Source organism: Sturnira hondurensis, unplaced genomic scaffold (genome assembly GCF_014824575.4).
Source record: "Sturnira hondurensis isolate 20B ecotype Veracruz unplaced genomic scaffold, ASM1482457v3 Scaffold0013931, whole genome shotgun sequence".
NCBI lineage: Eukaryota > Metazoa > Chordata > Mammalia > Chiroptera > Phyllostomidae > Sturnira > Sturnira hondurensis.
Genome location: NW_028086562.1, coordinates 4,317,612 through 4,339,827, shown reverse-complemented (window position 1 = coordinate 4,339,827; position 22,216 = coordinate 4,317,612). Strand labels below are relative to the sequence as shown.

The 22,216-nt window shown below is 59.3% G+C and overlaps 1 protein-coding gene and 2 long non-coding RNA genes across 6 annotated transcripts; 2 read left to right on the top strand and 1 right to left on the bottom strand.

Moving 5' to 3' along the window:
• Nucleotides 1-407: 407 nt before the first annotated feature.
• On the bottom strand, nt 408-21,032 carry SLC35E2B (solute carrier family 35 member E2B). 4 transcript variants are annotated; one of them, XM_037062185.1, is made up of 10 exons: nt 20,060-21,032; nt 13,918-14,045; nt 11,614-12,048; nt 11,368-11,503; nt 10,827-10,954; nt 9,110-9,230; nt 7,850-7,903; nt 7,556-7,628; nt 6,071-6,216; nt 408-4,135 (listed from the first exon to the last, which is right to left on the bottom strand). In XM_037062185.1, the coding sequence occupies exons 3-10, from the start codon at nt 11,933-11,935 to the stop codon at nt 3,898-3,900; spliced, it is 1,218 nt and encodes a 405-aa protein (XP_036918080.1). In that variant the 5' UTR covers nt 11,936-12,048; nt 13,918-14,045; nt 20,060-21,032; the 3' UTR covers nt 408-3,897. The 4 variants fall into 4 exon arrangements, with proteins under 4 accessions (XP_036918080.1, XP_036918081.1, XP_036918079.1 ...); XM_037062186.1 differs by having other exon boundaries at nt 20,431-21,032; XM_037062184.1 differs by lacking the exon at nt 20,060-21,032 and adding an exon at nt 15,261-15,325.
• LOC118998190 (uncharacterized) lies at nt 4,135-17,811 on the top strand. Its single transcript, XR_005068822.1, has 3 exons — nt 4,135-4,388; nt 7,062-7,064; nt 17,763-17,811. It is a non-coding gene; the product is annotated as an uncharacterized LOC118998190 (long non-coding RNA).
• On the top strand, nt 20,278-21,942 carry LOC118998189 (uncharacterized). The gene is made up of 2 exons (XR_005068821.1): nt 20,278-20,358; nt 21,030-21,942. It is a non-coding gene; the product is annotated as an uncharacterized LOC118998189 (long non-coding RNA).
• The last annotated feature ends 274 nt before the right edge of the window (nt 21,943-22,216 follow it).

Genomic DNA, 22,216 nt, shown 5'->3' with positions numbered 1-22,216 from the left:
GCGCAGGCTTGGGTTGCGGTTCGGTCCCGTATGGAGGCGTGAGAGAGGCAGCGGATCGATGTTTCTCGTCCTCCTTCTACCTCCTTTCCCCTCCGCCTAAAGTATAAAAATAAATATTTTTTAAAAGGGAATAGCCGAGTTGGCAGCATCGTTGCGTAGGCCCCGCGCCCCCCCCCCCCCCGTCGTCCGCGGGTCTCGGACAGTTGAGGTTTCTTCCCGACCTTCCCGCTGAAAGGTCGTGTTTACTTTATGCAGCTCTCTGTCGCAGGCCACGTTTTCACTTCAAAACTGGCGCCCGCGAAAAACGCCCTCCTGACCACGTTTTGGGAGAGGTAACACCTTACCTACCAATGAAGAAAACGAGTACACACCATTTGTTTTACTTTTGCAGAACAAGAGTCACAAAGTGGCCGCCAGTGGCTTTACTTAGACGAAAGGACAGGAGGCACCCACAGGATACACTTAATACCACAGTGAAGGAACAGAGTCACTTTAAAGAAACCATTTTCTATCAAGTACTGATGTAGTCACAAATACTGGCACGGGCGAAGTACAAAGCACCGTGGACACTGTGGGCCTGGACTGCACAGTTCTGCTGGGAAGAAAGTGAAGATTACTTGGCTCTGATGTAATAACAAGGTTATTGACAGGACTACTTGCATTTCCCAGGGTGGGAGAGCCCTGACTGGCTCCCTCAACTGGTAGGTTCATGGGCAGTGAGTGCTCTAGAAATGGCAGACCAGCCACGCCAGCTTTCCCCAAATGAAAACGGGGCGGGGAGGAGGGGGCAGGGGGAGGGCATCCAGACAAACAAAAGACTTTGCCAGTTGGAAGTTTCTAGCCCAGTCTGGACATCTGGGCATGGGTCCCACAGCCATCACTCAGAATCCGAGCCAGCGAGGTTGGCAGTTTCATGCCCTGGCTGCCAGGCAAGCTGCTGACCCCTGTCTGCTCCTGGCTCATCCAGCAATAAGAGAAACAGGCAGATACACTGAGAGGCTGGGACTTTCTTACTTATAAACTAAGAAAATTAAAAGGCCCCCCACAGGGCATGTAGATACTTGGGGAAACAATAAAGCCCATAATATAAAATCTGTCAAAGGGAGAAGCAGGAGAGGACTTCTACCTGTGACGACATCCTTGTTTCGTATTTCCCACCCGGGGAAACAGTGAAAAGACATCCAGGCCTGAGGAAGCACGTCGCTGGGACAGGTGGAGGAAGCCCCCGTCCCCTGCACTGGCCCCTCGGAGCGGCCATCCACGGGAGCGTGCAGCAGGAAGCAGGCTCATGGGTCGGGGGAAAGTGTTCGGGGCACAGAGCCACGTGGCTGACATTCTTTGTGCAGCACGGTTTTTTCTGCTCACCGTGTTTATTTTTCCTCAAATTAAAGCCACATTTTGGGTTGGGCAAGGGTGTTCTCAACTCTCCAAGGAAGCTTTCATGCTGATGCAGAAATGGAGACTGCTGGGTTCAAGGTGAGCAGCTTTCTGTGCCATTCAGTAGTGGAAGGTTGAAAGCCAGAGACCTGCGGGCGTCTACATGTCAGTGGATGTGAGCAGGCGACTTGCTTTGACCTCCCGTTCAAGTGTTTGTGAATAAAGGCACAGACAGCCACAGACACAGGAGTGACCAGGGAGGTCATGACACGCAGCTTCGATGCTGGTGCGCATGCACCTGAGACAGTTCAGTGGGAGGAACACACTGCAGAAACTAGACAAAGCTAACGAAGTGTTGTTTGGACAATCATTAAACACAAGGCCAGGCCGTGACTCTCTGCACAGGACTGCCTAGGAATGCCCAAGAAGTGGGAGAATTCCGGGTGCAGACGAGGCTGATGGAAGGAATGTGAGCCCTGAGCAAGGGCTGTACCAGCTGCAGCTCGGGACAAGGAGTGTCAAAAGCAGCTTGCGGGAAATTGCCTCACTAATAGTTTAGGAAAATCTTCATTTTGCCTCAGGTCCCAAAACTTGGAAAATCAAAACCAGCTGAATGCCAACAGTAAGAGTGGAGGGTGGGGCACATCATGGGTGGGGCCCGGAGCTCCCTGAGGACACTCAGAAACAGGCGGGTGTGTCCCTTCCCACTTGGGTGACAAAGTCCAAGGAGGCCCATGTGGAAGCCCTGCCCCAAGGGCCACAGACAGGCTCCCTGCTCCGTTCAGCTGCATTCCCGAGGGCGCAGACAGGGGCCCCAGGGAGCAGCTTTCTCTGGTCCTCACAGATCAACAGGGCATCCCGCCTCCCGGGCCACCTCTGACGAATCCCCCTTAGTTTTGTAGTTTTGTTTGGGGGAAAGAGGAGGAGGAAAGGGACCAGACGCCTGGGGGAGTCACACAAAAAACACCCTCACTGAGAAAGGAAGGTTGTCAAGCAGGTGACCCCACACCTGCCTGTCCTCTGGCCACAGGGCAGCCTTTTAAAAGGTTATTTGTTGTTTAAAAGGCCTCATTCTAGTCCATCATCATGGCAGACTTGTCAAGTAGGCAGAGCTCAACGAGACATAATTATTGCTCTTTGTTTCCAAGAGGTGTGGTGTCCCGAAGAGGCAGTTTCTGCATTTCCCCGCTGACACACCGACAGGGAAACCAGTGGTGAGGCTGTCGAGGTCCAGGCCTGATCAGGAGGGTGGAGATGGGACAGCGGCGAGGGCCCCAGGACCCTCTGTCAGTCCCGTAAGCAGGCTCCAGGTCCCCAGGGGCCAGACCTGCTCCCGGAGCAGGGGTGCCTCTGACCAGCCCCAGGGCTTATGACTGCCCTAGCCAAAGGGGCAAAGGAGAGGCCCTCGAAGACTGGCCGGTGACAGCCGCCCTCCGAAGTCCCTCCAGGATGGGAATCTCAGCCCAACTCCGGCATAAACACCGCATGGTCATCTGTCCATTTGGGGGCACAGCCAGGCTGAGCCAGGCAGCAGCTCAAAGTGGATTACCTGACCCTCCCAAAGCCACCTGTGCCTGCATCTCCCTGTGAAGAAACCGCACTGCCATTTTAAATGCAGTGTCATCAGAACTGTAAACACCCCACACACTCTTTCCCACTCCTCCCCCTGCTCATCCCTTCAGGAGGGACCAGCTAGGAGAGGACAGGGACGCCTGCAGGGACCCTGCAGAGCAGCTTGGGCCAGAACAGCAGGTACCACCCGAGTCTCCCTTGCCTGAGCTCAGGCAAGGTGGAAGTCCACCGTGCAGGAGGCCCCAGCAGGCAGGGGGCGGGGCCTCCCTCTCTGGAGTCACTTCTCCCTAAATGGTGCGGCAGCTCCAGGGCAGGGAAAGGACGCCTCGGAGACAAGGGCAGGGAGGGAGGGCCCCACACCCAGCCCTCAGCAGAGGGGGATTCTTGTTTCTGCCCTATGTGTCCCCTCCCCACCCTGCCAGCCTCCATGGCCTCTGTGCCAAGGCCCGGGGCGCCCCAGCCCTCTGTCTGGGCACAAAGGTCTCCCCAGATGTCCAAGGAGTGGGCCACCCCTTGGGTGGGCCTTGATGGCTGGCCCGGAGCAGATGAGTTCGCCCACCAGCGCCAAGCAGGCATCTGGACCAGCTCTGGCTTCTAGCTGTCCCCGTGGCTGTCCCCCGCAGAAGAGCCTGTCCGGACTGCAGTGAGGCTGGCGGTCTCCCCCATGCTGCACCCAGCGTGGGGCCATGGGAGGCACTTTTCCCGGTGTGCAGCGATGGCTCAGTGGCAGCTGGCTCTGGTCTCCCCACAGGGAAGCAACGTCTGGGGACCCTGCAAGGTCCCGCTGGTTTTGACTGGAGACCCCAGAAAGGGGCAGTTAGTGCTGCACATGCCTTTTCCCCACCCAGCTGACCCATGGAGAGGACAGGGTGCGGGCGGCAGGGGAAGGGGACCGCATCAGCTAGGACGGAAGTGCACAGGGCCCGGCACCTGCCAAGGCTCCAGAGCTCAGTGGTGCGGCCTGGGGTCCTTGGGTATCAGTGGCTCTGTGCTGTCGCCGGGCGCCTGGCTGGCAGGCGGAGCAAGGTTCTGCATGGTGTCCCGCTGGTGCTGCTTGGCCTTGTTGTACAGCAGGACGCCAGCTGTCACCAGGACAGTGCCCACAGCCGACAGGCTGGTGACTCTGTTGCCGAAAACTATAATACTGAGCCAGATGGACAGGGCGTGCTTCACGGTGCTGGCGACGCTGCAAAACAGAGGAGGGGTCACCGCTTGCCTGGATGCTGGCCCTCGTCCAGCCCCGTGGCTGGCCTGTCCAGGGGTCCTGGGTGAGTGGCAGTGAGCTCCAGGCAGGGCGGAGCAGCGGGAGCTCTGACTGCTGCTCACGGACGCCCTTCTCTCTCTTTCTGGTGGGGGCGCTTTTTATCAGGAACAATGTCAAACCAAGGAGGGGCCCAGCAGCCACATTCCCATTTTCTAGACTTAATAATTACCACTCTGTCCTGTCTGGTGTGGCTGAGTGGGTTGAGCACCAGAATGCCAATCAAAGGATCGCCAGTTTGATTCCCATTCAGGGCACATGACTGTGTTGCAGGCCAGGTCCCCAGTAGGGAGTGTGTGAGGGACAATCACACATCAAAGTCTCTTCTTCCTGTTTTTCTGCCTGCCATCCCCTATCTCTAAAAATAAATGCATAAAATCTTTAAAAATTAGCACTTTGTCTTATTTTCTTCCTTTTCTGGTACTTTCTGGTACTTCCTTTCTGGTACTTAAGGAAGCGATGAACACTGTGACACGTCACCCTAATCACTCCAGTTTGCTCCCTGGGGAGGGAGGCCAGGCCCTGCAAACCTGAGCCATCTCCCCAGGGCCCTGAGAAGAGGCCACCCCCAAGGCCACTGGCTTGGTGCCAGCAGCAGCGACACACGGTGTAAGTGGGGTCACCACTAGACACATGAAATATTAACAGGTTTGTCTTTCGGGGTAATGGAAAATTTAAACTTTATGTTTTCTACTTTTCAAAACTTTTTGTAAGAGGATGTATTCTTTTTATAAGACAAATAAAACAAAAAAAATTAAAGAATTAGTTCTCTGTTCTTTGCCTTTTTCATAACCATCACTAATGATCCTTGAAAGACAAAGACTCGGGAATATTTGTAAATGACTCTTGGCCCCAGAGGGAAACAAGAATGCATGACAGAAACACACAGACGGTGTTCCTATGAGCTTCGGAAGAACTCAGAAACCATGACCTTTGCCCAGGTTCCTGCTGATACTTCCTGTTCAGGACCGGGAGCGCTAGGCCTGGCCGGGGGCGGGGCGCCCGTCGCACAGCCTGGCACAGTGGGCCCGTGCAGGGGCCGGCACGCCCAGCCACCACCCCATCAGGGTCCGAGCATATGCTGTGCTGACTCCGGCTGGTCAAACAAGCAGAGAGGCCGCCGTGTGCATGGTCTGCGGACACTGAAGCTGTGGCAGGTGCGGCTCTATGAGCCCTGAGAGCCACACAAACCCACTGAACCTGCTGCTGTCTCCACGTGAGGACAGTTCCAGTCCCACCAGAGCTCAGAAGTTGAAGGAAAAAGGCCCGCTGACTCACACAACACGGGCCATGGCTGCAGCTGCCGCTGTCGCATGGCTGCCTGGGCCTGCTGTGACGCCAGCTCAGGCCTTTGCAACTGCCACTGAGACCCTGCTCGCGCTCAGTGCGCCTGGTCACAACAGGGAAGAGTGCTAACGAGATCCCCAGGCACCTCCGGTCTCCAGAGCTGATGTGCCCGTGTGGCCCCCAAGTCTGAATGGATTGAAGTTGGATGAAACTGGGCTTTCGGTGTGTGGCTGCACTCAGCATGTCATGCGCTGAGTGACATGCCGAGGGCCCGAGGGGGACAGTGCCCGGGGCTGCAGGAGTGCGCCGGCGGGGCTGTTCCAGCAGGAGGCAACTTCAGCCGCTCCACACCACGCCTACTCCAGCGTGACACACCCCAGTGGAGAGAAAGCCCATCATACGCTCTGCGTGTCTTTGTAGTGCCACCGACACCAGCGGCCTGGTCCTCAGGACACATGACCACGGCACTGCCCCAGCACCTGGCAACAACGAGCATCTTTCACGAGGATGCGAGACCCCAAGGCCCCCACAGATGGCCAACACGCCAGCGCCCTGAGGGACTGCCGGGCTCACCTGAAGGTCACTGGGGAGACCCTGCCCATGAGGGCGTAGGCGGAGACGCTCTGCAGGTGGAACAGCACGCCATCCAGCAGCAGCAGCAGCAAGGCGTCCTGCGTGTAACGGAAGCTCTTCCCACTCCTGCCCATCACTGGCAAGTCCTGCGTGGGGACAGACACAGCGCTCTGTGGCCACCCTCTGAGTCCCGGTCACCCCAGGGGGGGCAGCATCCCACGTGTCCAGTCAGTGGGGCCAACGGGGTGGGCGCTGCCAACAGTCTTCGGTGGTGGCAACCAAATGGCACCTCTCGAGACCTCAGCCCGGCACGCACAGGCGGCCAGTGTGCACACGGCCCGAACCCCCTGGCGCTGGTCCGCAGGGGGCCCCAGCGCAGACCATCGACCACCCACACGGATGGCTGCCTTCGAAGAAACAAACCCAAACCTGCCAAAAGCAAGTGCTGGTGAGGATGTGAGGAGTCAGGACACTGTGCGCGGCTGGTGGGAGTGCAAGGTGGCACGGCCGCTGGGGAGAGCGGTCTCGCGGCTACTCAGAGAGTTAACGTCGAGCTCCCGCGGAATCTGGCAACTCCACTTCTGGGCACGTCCCCAAAAGAAGTGAAACCAGGGACTCAAAACAGTTGTGTGCACCCCATGCTCACAGCAGCCAAACATGGAAGCGACCCAAATGTCTATGTACAGATGGACAAACAAAATGTCACCAAGATCACACACACACACACACACACACACACAATGAAATAGTGTCTGTTCTTAGAAGGAGGCCGTGACATGCGCTACAACGTGGACGGACCTGGAGGACGTCACGCTGCGTGACACGTGCCACACACCGAAGGACAGAGGCTGAGACTCCACTCTCAGGACGTCCCTGGAAGACTCGGACCCACAGACACAGAGCAGACGGTGGTGCAGGGGCTGGGGCGGGGTGGGACGGGGAGCGTTCATGGGGCCAGGGGTGCAGTTCGGGAAGATGGAAAGTTCTGGAGGGGGTGGTGGCTGCGGCCGCACAACAAGGCAGATGTGCTTTTGTGTTGCTGTAAAATAAAAAGGCCTGGCCCCGACCGCTGTGATTCAGTGGGTTGAGCTTCGCCCCGTAAGCCGAAAGGTCATGGGTTCAATTCCCATCGGGGCACATGCCCAGGTTGTGGGTTCAGTCTCCTGATGGGTTGCATATGAGGCAATGGATCGATGTTTCTCTCCCTCTCTTTCCCCCCACTTTCCCTTCTTCCTAAAATAAACAAGTAAATAGAAATATTTTTTAAAGAACAAATAAGCCTAAACACCCTCACAAGGAAATTTCAGGGAACTCCCACAGCCATGGCTCAGCCTCTGGGGCCGCCCAGGCCTGGCTCTCACTTCCTGTCCCTTCTTCTTGGGGGCACGTCTCAGCCACCAGGCACCCCCGCGGCCTGGACATGAGCGAGCTCCGCTCCCAGACTGTAAGGACGGAGGCAGCCCAGGGTGCCCCACCCGGACTCACCATGAAGAAGACCCAGGCGGGTACCAGCATGGCCATGGCCGCGGCGCTTGTATAGAACTGCAGCTCGGTGGCCCTGCGGGGACGACGGGTTGGGGGGGGCACTGGGTGAGAGCCTCACCGGGGCAGACCAGACTGAGGCCCCCCGCCACCCGCCCCAATGACAAGGAGGGCCCATGCTCGCCCGAGCCCCCCCGCACGGCCATGGGGGCACCCGTCGGTGAAGACGGGGTTCTTCTGCCCTGTTTCAACAAGGCTCAGGGGGAGCCCCTCGGCCCGGGACGCTGTGGTACTTACGAGAACCTGTACTTGTCCCCACTGAGAAGCTTTTTTGAGAAAACATTTTGCAAACTAGAATAAAGAAAAGAAGAGGTTTCCCGTCAGCACCGGAAGTCAGCACGAAGCCCCACAGGGACCAGGCGTCTGCGTCCCTCCTGAACTGTGCAGCGACATGAACCCCACCGTGAACCAGGGATCCCTGAACTCAGTGACCACCTCGGACTGGGCACCCACATGCGGGGGCCTGCAAGCCCATGAAGGCCCCAGGAGCAGAACAGGGACAAGCCCCGAAAGGGACAGGCTGTGTGGGAGACACACGCAGGGCCAGCGCTTTGTCCCGGGACCCAAGGGGCTGCTCTGTGAGCAGCAGTGAGGTGCTGTGTTTCGCTAGAACTAGAACGCAGAAACCTGGGCAAGGATGGCTCCCGCCGACAGAAACTGTCGCTGCTGGACCTGGAAGCCAGTTGTTTTGGAGACTCGGCCAGCACAGGCCAGTAGCTTTTCTGCCCAGGCCGTCCCCAGGCCCTTCCAGGAGCCACCAGACATCAGAAACCACAGGGAGGCCCCAGTGACTCAGACCAAAGGCTCCCAGGGTGTCCATGGGGGCAGAAGGTGAACAAGGAGCTCACGGCCGGGGCTGCGAAGCTCCCAGGAAGCCCTGAGCTTACCCGCACGGTGCTCACTGGATGTACAATGTGGCTGGTCCCATTTCTAGGCGCCCCAAAGGCAGAGGACGATGCCCCAAGTGTTACAAGTGGAATGAAGAAGGTTTTACTTTTTTGCAGCTGAGTTACTCAAAACCTCAGGCTGAGCCATTTGACTTTAGAGGTGCCGGTGGCGACGAACTCTGACACCCACAGTGTCATTTCCTCTTCCCTCAGAACCAGGACAGCCCTGGGGGTGACCAGTGATTCTGAAATAAGAGGCGCCGGGCGGCGGGCTTCGCTGACACACTGCACGAGGCAGGGCGCTGGCTGCACCCTTGTCCACACGGAGCCTGGGCTGCAAGCTCGCGCCTCTCGCTGCACTTGGCTGGAGCGGCACCTGCCAGCCAACCACACCCCAGTCGAGCATGTTTGAGCATCGGACCACGACTCTTCAAATCACAGCCTTTTTTGAGAACAAGTCCCCTTGCCGGGGAACCTACTGCTCTGCTCTCTCAGAAAAGGCAGTGCTGGGCGTGCTGAGCACAGAGCGGCGGGGAGGAGTTCGGAGCCACTCTGCGCTCGGGGCGCCTGCCACCAGGGCCACCGCGCCTCCCTGCCACCCGGGACTCACCAGTCCATGATGTTGGTGGACAGTGCTGCCGAGAACCCCAGGACGTTGAAGCTCATCTCTGTGGCCGTGCACAGCGCCAGGCCGCCCATGACAGGGACAAGGGAGAGGTTGACCAGCAGCCCTGAGAGGATGAGACAGAGGCCTGGCTGTGGCTGGCCTGTGCAGTGCAGAAGCCCGTCCAGGGGCCATGGCCGCTCTCTCCCTCCGCAGGGGAGTGGCAGACTTTCGCCTAAGCCCAGACCCAACGCCTGTCGGCCCCTCTGTGCGGGAGGGCAGCCAAGGAGAGAGAGTGCCCAAGCTCCCGCACGGTGAGCTCTGCTGGGCCTCAGGAACACGGGGGCCCACGGCTGCGCCTGTGCCAGTGAGGAGGTGGGCTCGGGCTGCTCAATCAAACAGTGAAACCTGGGGGTGAACGCAGCGTTCATTCCTGCTTCACTCCGAAACCCAGAGCCCCGTGAGGTAGGTGGTGAGAACGCTGGTTGGGGTCGGGCAGCGCATCCCCAGGAAAGGGCACCAGTGGCGTGGGCACCTGTTCCGACCCCAGAAGCAGCAGCCGGCTCGCTCTGAAGCTCAGCGTGGATGCTATGGTGCTCATGTCTGGCAACAAGGAACAGCCACCCACAGACACCCCCATCAGCCTCAGGGGCTGCGGTCAAGTCCTCGTCCCAGGGCGGTGCTGCCTGAGCCCACCGCAAGGTCTCCGGGGGGGGTCAGTCAGATGGCAGACCTTGGGCCGGCGGGGGTGGGAAGGCCGAGCACCTGAGCAGGGAGCCCGGACCTAGGGGCCTGTGCCTGCCGCCAACCCACCCCAGCCTTGGCCCTGCCCTGTGTGATGAACAGCACATGTGGCCCGCAACGGCACAGATCTGTGCACCTGCGCCTACTCGGGGAGACACGCTCACCCCAGGGCTGCTCCCTGGACCCCGCGAAATGGCTCTGCCCACACCCGGCCTCCGCTGGCAGGCGGCAGGCGCTGCTCTTGGTGGCCCTCAGCGTGGACACTGCTGTTCCTCGAATCTTGGTGCTGCAGCTGCCCCCTCCCCAGTGCCCCTGACAGAGCTCTCGTTGCAAACTGTATTCAGCAAGGCAGCTGCTGAGTGGAAAGCCTGCCCCCGAGCGTTCAGACGGCTGAGCTGCCAGGCCCGTGCTTCGGTTTAACCGAGCTGCCACCGGCGAAAGGCCAGCTGCAGGAAGTTCGGCTGTGTCCTTATCCCCACGGTGGCTCCTCCACCCCCAGGCAGGCACTCGCCTTGTCGTAAGGGCCGGTGTCTCCCACACTGGAGCAAACCTGCCCTCCGAAAGTTGTGCACGGCACGCCCTTGTGCGGCCCGGCTTGTGCCGTGGGGCTGCAGGGGACGCCACTGTCCGAAAGGCAGGCCAGGGGACAGGCATGCGTGCACCTGTGGCTGCAGGCAGACTGCCTGTCTCCAAGGCTGGAGAGACAGACACACGTCCACTTTGCTGGACCGTAGGGAGGACCGGGGCAGTGAGACGCAGGGGAGAGTGACGGGGGGGGGGGGGCTCCAGGGTGAAGGTGCATTGGAGCTGCCCTCCTTGCAGCAGGTGGGGAGAGAGCCTCCCCTCCTGGGCTGGGGCTGCACTGAGGTTACCTGCTTGTCACTCTCCCGGGTCCAGACCCTGACCTCGGCCTGTGTCAGCAGCCCGTCCAGCCGGGCGTGGGGTGGGGGCGGTGGCAAGCTCCCACAGGCCGGCTCACCCGTGTACTCTCCCAGGATCATCCGCGACATGATCACAGTAAAGATGGGGGCGGAGCTCTTCACCGTCTCAGCAAACGACACTGCCACGTTCTTCAGGCTGACCAGGCCCAGGACCACTGTGGCAAACCTGAAAGGGAGCCGAAAGGTGTGCCAGGATGGAGCGGTCCTCGAGGCCCCCTCCCCCAGACTCCAAGGGGCCAGCCCAGATGGGCCGCACACCTGGCTCCCCGGCCCTGCATTCAGCCAACGGCTGCCCTGCCTGCGGGGAGGCCAGAGCGTCGGCCCCAGGAGGTGCAGGACTCTCCAGCCAGTGACTGTTACGTTAGCTGTGTGGGTGTTCCAGAAAAACCCTGGCAAATGTGTGTGACACTCAGATTCACAAAACCAGGTGCTTTGGTCGTTCTGAAATGCAGATCCTTGCGAGTTTGCCTCGAAAACCCACCTTGGGTCCCCTAGCGATGGCATCAGCCAGACGGCAAAGGCATTTTAAACACCAGGTGTGAAGGCCCCAGACCTACGCCTGCACCTGCGGCCCCTCACCTCATGAGGCCCACGAACAGCATGGTCATGGCGAAGTGGGGTGGGTAGGAGAGCCGGGCCTTGTGCTGGTGCAGGCAGCAGGGCACGAATGTCTTCAAGCAGCCGATGCAGGTGGTGGCCAGCATCTGCACCGCGCCTGTGGGGGACGGCCACACAGCCAGACACTCCCTGTGGCCAAGGCCTGGGACGGCAGCACCCGCATGCCCCTGCCGGCCTGCCCCCACCCCGGCCAGGCGGCCCACTCACCCAGCATGCCGGGCTCGCCCTCCAGCAGAGACAGGATGTACTTGTTGAGGAAGAGGGTGCAGAAGCTGAGGAAGAACCAGAGCGCGAGGTAGAGCAGAGCCCTCGAGCTCCACACGCCCAGGTCCGCCTCAATGACCGTGGTCTCGGTGATGGTGACAGCGAGCACGCCCTCCTCGGGGGCACTGTCGCTCTTGGCGAAAATGATCTTCTCACTCCGGTGACCGAATAGGGAGCCCCAGCCAAGGGGCAGCTTTCCCCGGGGCTTCTGCTCAGGGCCTGAGGCCGGCTCTGCCGGGGCTGGGGGTTTTGCAGGGGCTGCCATGGTGACCTAGCAGGCTCGTCCTTATCTCTGGCCCGACGACCTCAGGTGGAAGGATGGAGGCTGGGCCTGGCCACCGGCTGTGGGCATGCCACTGGCAAAGAGCAGGAGCACGTCTGGTGGGGCGAGGAGAGCGAGCACATTACTCACGTGGCCTTCAGCACCCCAGAGGTGTCTTCATGACCCCACGGTGGACCTGCCTCACACTGAGGGTGCTGTGCCGGCCCTCAGAAGGCAGCACTGACGACTCCGCATCTCTCCTCCCCTAGGCTGTTGAAATAGAAACCTCCACCCCCGCCCCCACCAGGCCAGGGGACCTCCTCCTCCCAGCCACTCCCCAGTCTTGCGGGCCTCGGGACCCTGGCCCTGGAGCCTCCCCCAGGGCTGCTCTGCCTGTGGCTGCCCAGTTCAGCCCAGGCCCGGCCTCTCAGAAAAGCCTCCCTCCAAGCTGAGTACTCATCTTGAGGCCCCTGAAGCACCAGGTCGCTTTCACAGCACTTGTCGCTGTGCCCTAAGGCTGCTGCTGGGCCTTCCAACCAGACTTGGTGGCAGGTGTGGACACCCAGGTGCAAACCAATGGGACGGTGAGGGCAGGGGCTGGCGTTGCAGCCTGAGCACCAGGGTGTTGAGCTTGCGCTGCCTTGCAAGTGCAGCCCAGCGGGAGTCACAGTGCCAGCCCCCCAGGCAGGGCCCCTTGCAGTGTTGCCAATGCGCCCAACTGGCCCCAGGTACAACACCACCTCCAGACAGAAATGGACACAAGGGGACCATTAAATTTCACTGTGGGTGGCAGGGAACAGGGAAAGAAGAGGAAATTAAGTGCTTGGTCCCGGCCAACCTCAGTGACGCCCACTGGCTGGGCCCAGGGGCCAGACACTGTCACAAAATCTGCTTTCGGATGGGGCTGGACGTGGCATTTTCTGTTGGTGGCAAAACAAAAGTAAAGCACAACCCGAGTGTCTGTCTGAGGGGAGACGGGGCGCAGCTCCCAGACGGGGCCACACTGACGCCGAAGAGACCGACGTGGCCGGAGCAGTCGCAGAGGGCAACAGGAAATGCCGCTGCACCGACGCTGGTGCACAGGCCCTACACGCTGTTTAGAAACAAAGGTACTGGCCCTGGCTGGGGTGGCTCAGTGGACTGGGTGCGGGCTTGCAAACCAAAAGGTTGCCCGTTCAGTTCCCAGTCAGGGCACACGCCCGTGTTTTGGGCCAGGTCCTCAGTAGGGGGCGCAAGAGGCATCCACACACTGATGTTTACCTCTCTCCCTTCCTTCTCTCGTCTCTAAGAATAAATAAATAAAAATTTAAAAAGGAAACAGAAGCACTGAATGCCCTGAAAAAGGGGGAATGGAACCCATGGCCATCACGTCTCAAGGGTCACAGGATGGGACACAGCATGGACGCAGCAGGAACACATCCCAGAGCGCTCGTACGTGTGGGCGAGCTGCGTGCTCTTTCCCATGCAGCTCTGCAAGGCCTAGGGCCTCACTCAGAAAAGCCCCCGTTGGCTGCCGCCCCGCAGCCCCCAACTTAACTGTGGGACCCCATTGGGATGAGAAAAGGAGGAAAGGGGGGTGGGGGCAGTGCCTCACTTTTTGGCTGATCAGACTGGCCTGCCCCACGGCCTGAACTATGGGCGCCCAGAGCCCACTTCCCCGCAAATGCTGCCCTAGGGCCCCAGTGGACTCCCTGATCAGGGTTCAGTGGCAGTGGGACTACGTGGCCCCTCCGCCACACGTGGAAGCAGCCATCGGGCCTCCAGAGCAGGGCCCAGCAGGGGTTGGCGACCCGGGTGCAGTCCCTCAGTGATGGACACCCCTCCCACCCCATGTCCAGAGCAGGGCCCAGTGAGCTCTGAACAGGCACCTGCCCTCCAGCCCCCACCCTTTGGTGACTCGAGACCCTGCACCACAGCCCACCCGCTTGGGGACGAGCTGCTGTGGTGACTGAGGGACAGGCCCGCGCAGGGAGGGCAGCTCCCACCTGGCCTCCACGTCCAGCCAAGGCGACGGCTCTTCCCGGGCAGCGGAGGGGACAGAAGCCACAAAATCTGCACGGTTTCCGTCTTGCGTCCACGTACTTTTGAGGTCACAGCGAGGGCTCAGCACGGCCTAAAAAGTAAGTGGACACTGGTCACCTAGTTCCTTCCCGACAAGACACTGCACTACAGCCAGGCCTCTGGTTGCCTGCTGGTTTGCTTACTTCAGCAGAAACCCACCAGGTCGGGACCAGAAAGGAGGAGGAGCCCAGCCACCGGAGAAGCCCTCCGTCCCTCCAGGTCTGAACCCAAGAGAAATCTTCTTGGGGACTGGAACAGGCAAAGCACAGAGAACAAAGCCCAGCAGCCTCAGGATGTCTGGCCACAGGTGAGGAGTGAAGGCAGGAATCCAGCCCGGGAAGCAAAGGGGGAGGGGTCTGCAGCGCAGCCCCTGGGAGACACTAGCACAGAAAATAACCAGAAAGGGCCCCGCCCAGGACAGCAGGGCAGCAGGAGCCAGACAGCCAGGCACTGGGCAGGGGCCTGCAGCTCTGCCCTGAGGGGAGACAGGCAAGAACAGACTGGGGGACGCACGCTTTAGGCTTTCCCCCACAGAGGCCCCGCCCACCACCCACCTGCGCCACAGGCTCAGGCCCAAGGGCATCTGCAGGTCAAGATCAAAAGGAGGGTCTAAGATCCCAGATCACCAGGGGTGGCAGCAAAGCTCTGAGAGGGAGGCAGGGACAAAGGGGAAAAGCACTCTTCACCCTGGGGAAAGCGGCAGGCCTCACAGCCCGCGATCAAACCACCAGGAACAAGCCGGCGGCACCCTTTCCTTATCCGAGGCCGTGGGAGGAACTGCCGGACGAATCCAACAGCCTGCTGGCTGCTCAGAACTGGAGGGGACCAAGGGGATGGGAGGCCCCGACCGATGTGGGGTCCCAGACAGGACAGGGACTAGAATGGGGCGCCAGCAGATGAGCCAACAGTACTCTCTCCCTGTTCACCTCCCAGTGTAGGTCACGCTGAGGTGGCATTCGGGGACGTGGGCAGAAGGTTACACAGGTAAACCTTTGGCAACTCTTCTCAAAAGAAAAGGTCTGAACGGGTTTGATATCACAAAGACAACTCAGTTGTGGGTTAAATAGAAAGGACGGAGCTGAGTGAAGCGCTGGTGTTGGAGCAGCATCCGAGGGGAACACAGACAGAGGGGCAGGGACATGTTGGAGGCGAAACCAGAGGCAGGGGAAACGGTGAGAACTGAGGTTCCAGAGGGAAAATGGGGAAGGTGCACTATGCATAGAGGGGGAGGCAGAGGACAGAAGGACGGCGTGGGTCCTGGAGTCACAACGTGCTCTCGGGGCGCTCAGGAAGTGACACCCTCGCCCAGGCGTGCTGTGATGCAGCCCAGGATGGCAGGCGTCCTGACGCCTCCCAGCAGGATGTGCGCGGTGCCCGCCGGCCGGTGCGCTGGGCAGTAGACAGTGCCTGTCCATACAGGAGGCAGGAGAGCGGAGGAGGGGCTCTCAGGGGCAGCTTTCTAAATGGTGATGACCCCTGGCTTCTGGGGCTCAGTGGACAAGTGCCCGCCTGAGAACGATTAGGCCATCAGTTTGATCCCGTCGGGGCAGCCCAAGGCTGTGTGGACAAGCGGAGCAACATACTGACGTTTCTGTTTGAAGTCACTAAATAAAGCAGAAGGTGTACATTAACTACGTACTGCTTAGTAGTTAACAAATCCCACCATACTTGGCATCTTAAAACAAAAGCCATTTACAATCTCACAGTTTCTGTGGGTCAGGAATTGGGGAGCAGCCTTCTGGGGGCTGTGGCTCAGGGTCGCCTCGGCCACAAGGGCTGGGGTCTCATCCAAAGCAGCGGGGGGCGGGGGGACTGCAGGGTCTGTTGCTGAGCTCGCACGCGGCTGCTGACATTGTACTCAGGGCTGTGGCGGTGAGAGTGAGGCACCTGCCGGCTCTTGCCTAACGGGGCTCCGCCTATAGGATGACCACGCATGAGCTGGCCTCAGGGACACCCAGGGAAGCTGAGTCTGTGGCCGCCTGTCTCAGAAATGACCTCCCGCGTGCTCACTGCATGGCATCTGGCAGACGGTGAACACACCAGGTGTGAGCCACGGGGCCAGGCAGTCGACCTCCTCAGTGATCAGGGACACGGACCACAAGCAACGAAACCACACTCAGCACCTCCCGTGGTGGCCGAAATGGAGCCCCGCCCGCCCAGGGGCAGCTGTACGGTCCACGTCAGAGGAACTCACACACTGCCAGTGGACGCAGGCGGGTACCAGCACTTCGGGAAATAATTTAACGTTATCTTGAAAATACGAAAGCGAATCAAAGTAAGCCTTATTCAGATGGCCCCAGAAAGCCCTAATGGGGGAGCACCGGCCCTCCCAGCTTACTTTACACCCGCAGAGGAAGGTTTTCTCCTCACCCAGCAACAGCCAAGCCAATGAGAAGGCACCACAACCTGAACTCTCTCTCCTCCAGTGAAACATCCTTCAAAACAGCCTCCCCGCTCCTTCCTTTCCTCCACGCAGAACAGGGCTCGCCAGTCCCAGACCAGCCTGTGTTCACCAGCTTGCATGCCCCGAATTGCAACTCCTCTACTCCTCCCCAAAAAGTCATTTTGCTGGTGAAATAACCGGCAACTTCACATTCAGGGCTGAGCAAAAGTGAACATCCGCATAGGAAGCACGGCACACCGCACAACAGACGGAACTTTCTGGAACATTGGAGACCTGCTGGTCGCCATGCCTGGGAGACCAGACTGTCTGCCCAGGAGTCTGAGCATCAGGACAGCGGAGGTTTCCATGCAGCGCAACACTGGACGGCAGTAAAAGTGCGTGACATAGAGGAACGTGCAATCAGAGGTGGGGGACACACACGACTTCTCAACACGAGTGAGGGCTGAGCACACGAAATCAGTGTTTACCACTGGGCCTCGGCCTAGAGTTTAAATCCGGGGCAGAACTGAGCAGTGGGCGCTCTGGGATACAATGGAGCCCCTCGGAGGCTGTGCAGGGCACCCAGTGCTAGCGGGAGGGAGCTGAGGCTCAGGTGGTCTGAGCCCAGAAGGTCCTGCGCACCTCTGTCCTGGCTGAATCGCAGGTGCCATCCCCACTCCAGGGTGTGTCTTCCCACTGTCCCCTCAATCTTAGCGCACGCGATGCCAGTACCTTTCAGTGGGAAACGATCCCTTTCCCACAAAAGACCGAAGGTCAGTGGCCCTGACCCGACAAAGAAAAACTGACTTGATCACTGTGTCCTGACCTGTGTCCACCTGGAAATGGGGCACAGCCGGCCGCACACACGGAGCACATGTGGCACTTGCCACCCACCAGGCCCGACTCCCTCCCCATCAGATGACGCACAGGATGAGCGCCAAACCTACTGAACTACAAGCTTTCCCGCCCAGCGAGGAGTTGGCAGCTGACGCGAGCGGCCCTGGCTGGGCCCATGCCTACCTCGTCACCTGTCTCCTGCCAGGGCCGGTCCTCGGAAGCGTGTCCACTTACAGGACGCAGAGGAAACCGGGCCCACTGAGAAGTGACAGCGCAAGAAGCAAGCCTGTGATGTCCTCACTGCACTGATGTGCTGTCTGGCACCACATGGCCCCGGCAGGATGCAGCCTGCACCAAGCCTTGCCAAGCAGGTCGAAGGACTGGTGGGGACAGTGCCTGGGATGTGCTATCAGGGCACACTTGCCACTGAAGGAAAGTTCACCTGAAGTGAGCTAGGTGAAAATCAAGACACCAATTTTTCCTTATCCAATTTTGCAGACCCCTAAATTCTAGGGCCCTGTGGCCCAAGGTTAAGAATCCCTAATCTAGCCCTGGCTGGTGTGGCTCAATGGATTGAGCGCTAGCCTGCGGAGCAAAGGGTCACTGGTTTGATTCCCAGTCACGGCACAGGCCTGGGTTGTGGGCCAGGTCTCCAGTGGGGGCGTATGAGAGGCAACCACACATTGATATTTCTCTCCTTCTCTTTCTCTTTCTCCTTCCGTTCCCCCTCTCTAAAAAGGAAATAGATCTTTAAAATAAGTAAATAAAACAGGAGTGTTTTTTGTTTTTAAAGAATCCCTATTCTAGAACAAACAACTCAGGGTGTTCTCAAATGCCAGGTGAGAAATCTTACATTGTTTCCAACCAAAACAATGCAGGACATTTCAGTTCAGAAAGTGAGCAGACTCCTGACCCCTAACTTAGAAAGCCCACCTCTGGGGGTGCGTCCTAAAGGAACGCAGCAACAAAGGTCCCTGCTTGGACACAAGGACATTCAAACAGCTGTGCTGTTAAGGCTCAGAAACTGGGCACTATCCAAGTGTCCAGTAGGAATCTGTAAGAGCTCTGGCAGTCACCGTGACACACCGCAGCCCTGCCAAGTGTTGACAAAGACGTATCTGTCACAGACTGGGAGCAGAGTCCCATGAACTCTGTACGATATGCTCCAGCGTAAAGAGTACAGACGGTTCAGAACATGCACGAGTCGCTGAATATTATGGTCAGCTTGAGGAGGTGAGTCGATCTGTTAAAATTTTGTTGTTTGGCTTATATCCATTTTCTAATGTCTACATTGAAAACAGATTTCATTAAATTAAAAAACTTTCTATTCCTTCTTTTTTAAAAAGATTTTATTTATTTATCTTTAGAGGGGAAGGGAAGGAGAGAAATATCAATGTATGGTTGCCTCTCGTGTGTCCCCGCTTGGGAACTGGCCTGCAACCCAGGCATGTGCCCTGACTGGGAATCAAACCGCAATTGTGTGGTTCGCGGGCCCGCACTCAATCCACTGAGCTGCACTCAATCCACTGAGCTACGCCAGCCAGGGCTCTATTCCTTCTTAATGTCCCTTTTCATGCTGACATTGTTTCCTTCTGCTTTAAGATGTTACTTTCAAGTTACAAGTTTAACTATTTCCAGTAACTTTACCGAAATTTTTATGACCTCCATTAAAAAAAAAACCACACACACAAAAGGTCGCTGAACAAAGCTTCTGCCTCGAAATAGGGTTTTTATTTTCTAGTGCACCCTGGACATGAAGGAATTCTCCAGGGAACCAGCAGGGGAGCAGGGGTGTCACCTGGACATCCACAAACCCAAACCCAGTTAAAGAAAAAACACGGATGCATGACATCGGAAGCTCTGGGCCTGGGGGGGGTTACCTGACTGAGGAAGCCGCAGTGGCTGGAACCAGCCAAGGCAGGGGTTCGACCCTTAGAATTACGGCTTTCCAAAGCACCAGGCAGGAAAATCACCGAAGGCAATGAATTCATGAGCAATCGTGCCCTTTGGCTCCTGAATGGAGGAAGCGGCTGCACCTGCGCCAGGGCCATATCCACCTCTGAGGCACCTTGGTGCCCGGGTTAAAATGCCATTAATTCCTATGACTGTGATTCGCCTGACCTTCAGTGCCCCCCCCCTCCCCGCCCTGAGTGCCGAGACCGTCCCGCCCCACCTGGGTCCCCGGCCTCCACAGCGGGAACCGAGTGGGAGGCTGGCGCCAAGCAACTCCACGGTGCACCCTCCCCATCCAGAGCAGAGCCTCGAGTCGGGCGCACAAGGGCCCCAGGGCCCAACTGGGGGCTCCGGTGCGGCCTGCCAGGCTTGGGCTGGAGATAGGACGGCTTCTCCCCAAGATGAAGGCGCTTGAAAAAGGGCAGAATGGGTCGGATGGAGAACCAAGGACGGCCCTTCTCTGCCTGCGAGGTTTGGGTTTCTCGGTGGAGAGCCCCAGGGTGAGGGGGGCAACAAGAACATGAACCCTGGGGTGGGCCGACTCGGGCGAGGACAGGTCCGAAGCGCCGTGGCTGGGAACGGACCAGGGCGCTGGATTTGGTCCCGAGGACGATGACAACCGGAGGAAACCGTTGTCATTTGCTTTATTCAGCGTTTTCCTCGTCCATCGGACACCCACACGGAGAGCAACGACCCACACAGGGCGCGCATCACGAAAGCTGCTCCCGACCAGGGCCCGTACTCTATTGGGCTGGGGCGCCTTCCAGGGGCCCCAGGGGCATCCCGGCGGCATCGATAGCGCTATTACCCCGGAAAGCCTGCCAGGGGTCCGCCCTCTAGCAGGAAGACGTCTCCGCCCCTAGCGCGCCAGAGGAGGAGGCCCCACCACCCACCGGCGGAGAGGCTACGCAATGCCAGCCAGTGCGGGGTCTCCTTGAGCATCGTGGGTGCCAGGAACTGTTCTGCGGGCATCGACGGCGGCCCGGCCGCTCGCTGTCGCGCACGAAGAGCCCACTCGGGCCGTCGGACTCTCCTCGCTCCGCCAGCCGGGCTGGGAGGCAGCCCGTCAGCCTCTGGGGAGGGCCGTGGGGGGCGTGACCCGCGAGGAACCCGTCACGCGGCTGGCGCGGCGCCCGTCTGACTGAGGTCGCCCGGGCCCCACGTCGGGACCTTAAGGGCGCGCGGCATTAAGGTGCGGACGCGGGGAGCTCAGGGAGCAGCGCGCCGGCTGAGGCTTTCCTGGGCGGGGTTCCGCGGGACTTACGGGGCGGGAGCGCCTATCGCGGACGCGGAGAAGGCCCCGAGCACAACCCCCGACCCGAGCGGAGCCTCGGGCGACCCGTTCCGCGGAAGGAGGGCGGCGAGGCGCGGCGCGCAGCGCCTCCTCGAAGGGCGGCCAGCGTCCCTCCGCCCTACTCTGCGCCGGCCTGAGGGCGGGGCCCGCCGCGGGCGGAAGTGCTTGGCCGGCCAGGAAGTGGCGCACAGGAAGCTGCTGCCCACCCGTTTCCGCTCCCTGGGACCTGCTCCTTAGTCGTTCGGGCTTCCCGCTAACGCCCAAGGGAGTCCGGTCCGGGGGAGTGAGCGGGCGACCGCGACTTAACCGCAGCCTATTGTCACGGCCTGGACGGTACCACCGATCAGCTGGGGTCCAGCCAGTAGACCGTGGCACGTGCTTCTAAGCCCAAGAGGCTGTTGTCGAGTCTTGGTTTCAGGGGAAAGCCAATCCAGCCAAACGAGGCCTACGGTCGTGTCCCCGTTATCCGTGGTTTCACTTGCCACGGTCTCATTTCCCCGAGGTCGTCCACGGCAGGGAAATATTGAAAGGGGGTATAAGAAATAAACAATTCATGTTTTAAATTGCAGGGCGTTCTGAGTAGCTAGTCGTCCGTCGTCAGATCCACAGGCCGGGCGTTGCTGGGTTTGTGTTCACCCCCATTTCCGGTCGTGACGGCTCCCCGTGCGCAGGAGCGCTGAGCTGGCAGTGCGGACACGCCGTAGAGATCTCGGCCGGCGCTCAGCGACGAGGCGAGTGCGCAGGAGAAGGGCTGGCGCCGGCTTTTCCTGGTAACCGGAGGACCGGACTGGGCCTGAAAATGAAAAACGTACAAAGAAAGGAGCGAAGTGGAATTGGTGTTTGCAAACGTACTACCTCACAACTTTCATCAGGACTTGTCCTGAATGTGTGGGAGCCCTTGTGCTTCCCCGCCTCTGGCTTTGATGGGTTTCCCATGCCTGGAAGGTCAAGGCCCAGAGGTCAGCAGCCTTTGTGGGGAAGAGGGATCCTGTGGGCCAGGCCCCCACTCTCAAAGTGGGCGTTCTGCCACCGGAGGGGACCAGGCTCAGCCTGAGGTCCACACACCAAAACTCTGGGTGCCAGCAAGCACTCCTGCCCCTTCCCGGACTGCTGCAGTCAGCAGGCTCGAAAGTGGTGTCTTGCAACGCATCCAGGTGTCTGCCTCCACGGGCATTAAGGGCCACCTGTCCAGCCAGCAGACACCTCCCATCCTCACAGGAGAGTGATGTGTCCCAGAGTGAGTCTCACTCGTGATTTGAAGGGCAGAGCGGTGGACACTGGGGTAGGAGACGCTGGCTGGCCTCCAGAGCTGGCCCAAGGGGCAGAACAGGGATGGGGGACCTGATATCAGCCTGCCCAGAGTCTTTGCTTACACCTGCCCTGAGGGCGGCACATCTGGGGTGGTCTTTTGGCTTCTGGGACCTGACATGTATCTGCAGCACCCAGGTGGGTCCCAGCAAAACCGTGCCCCACATCCCACCGGGGGAACCAGGGAAGGAGCAGCGGAGGTGCTCCAGGGTCCGTCCCAGAGCCACAGTCGACCCCAAAAGGCGTGGATGGAACTGGGTGAGGGCCCATGGGCCTGGGGGACCAAGGACTCTGAGCCCCTCCCCACGGAACCCTTGGATTCACATCCTAGCAGGTCCTTTCTGCTCAGGGTAGCTATATATGAGGCCCCACACAAAAGCATAAACATTTTTTTTACTCACCAGTTTTTGTTAGTGTTTGTGTGTTTAATGTGTGACACAAGACAACT

What these genes read in the sequence shown, in the direction of transcription:
- SLC35E2B (XM_037062185.1), bottom strand. Translation starts at nt 11,935, where the DNA reads ATGGCAGCCCCTGCAAAACCCCCAGCCCCGGCAGAGCCGGCCTCAGGC. An exon ending in CTGTTCGTGGGCCTCATGAG is followed by an intron (nt 10,955 to 11,367) that starts GTGAGGGGCCGC and finishes GCTCCCTTTCAG; the next exon opens with GTTTGCCACAGTGGTCCTGG. An exon ending in GATCCTGGGAGAGTACACGG is followed by an intron (nt 9,231 to 10,826) that starts GTGAGCCGGCCT and finishes TCATCCTCTCAG; the next exon opens with GGCTGCTGGTCAACCTCTCC.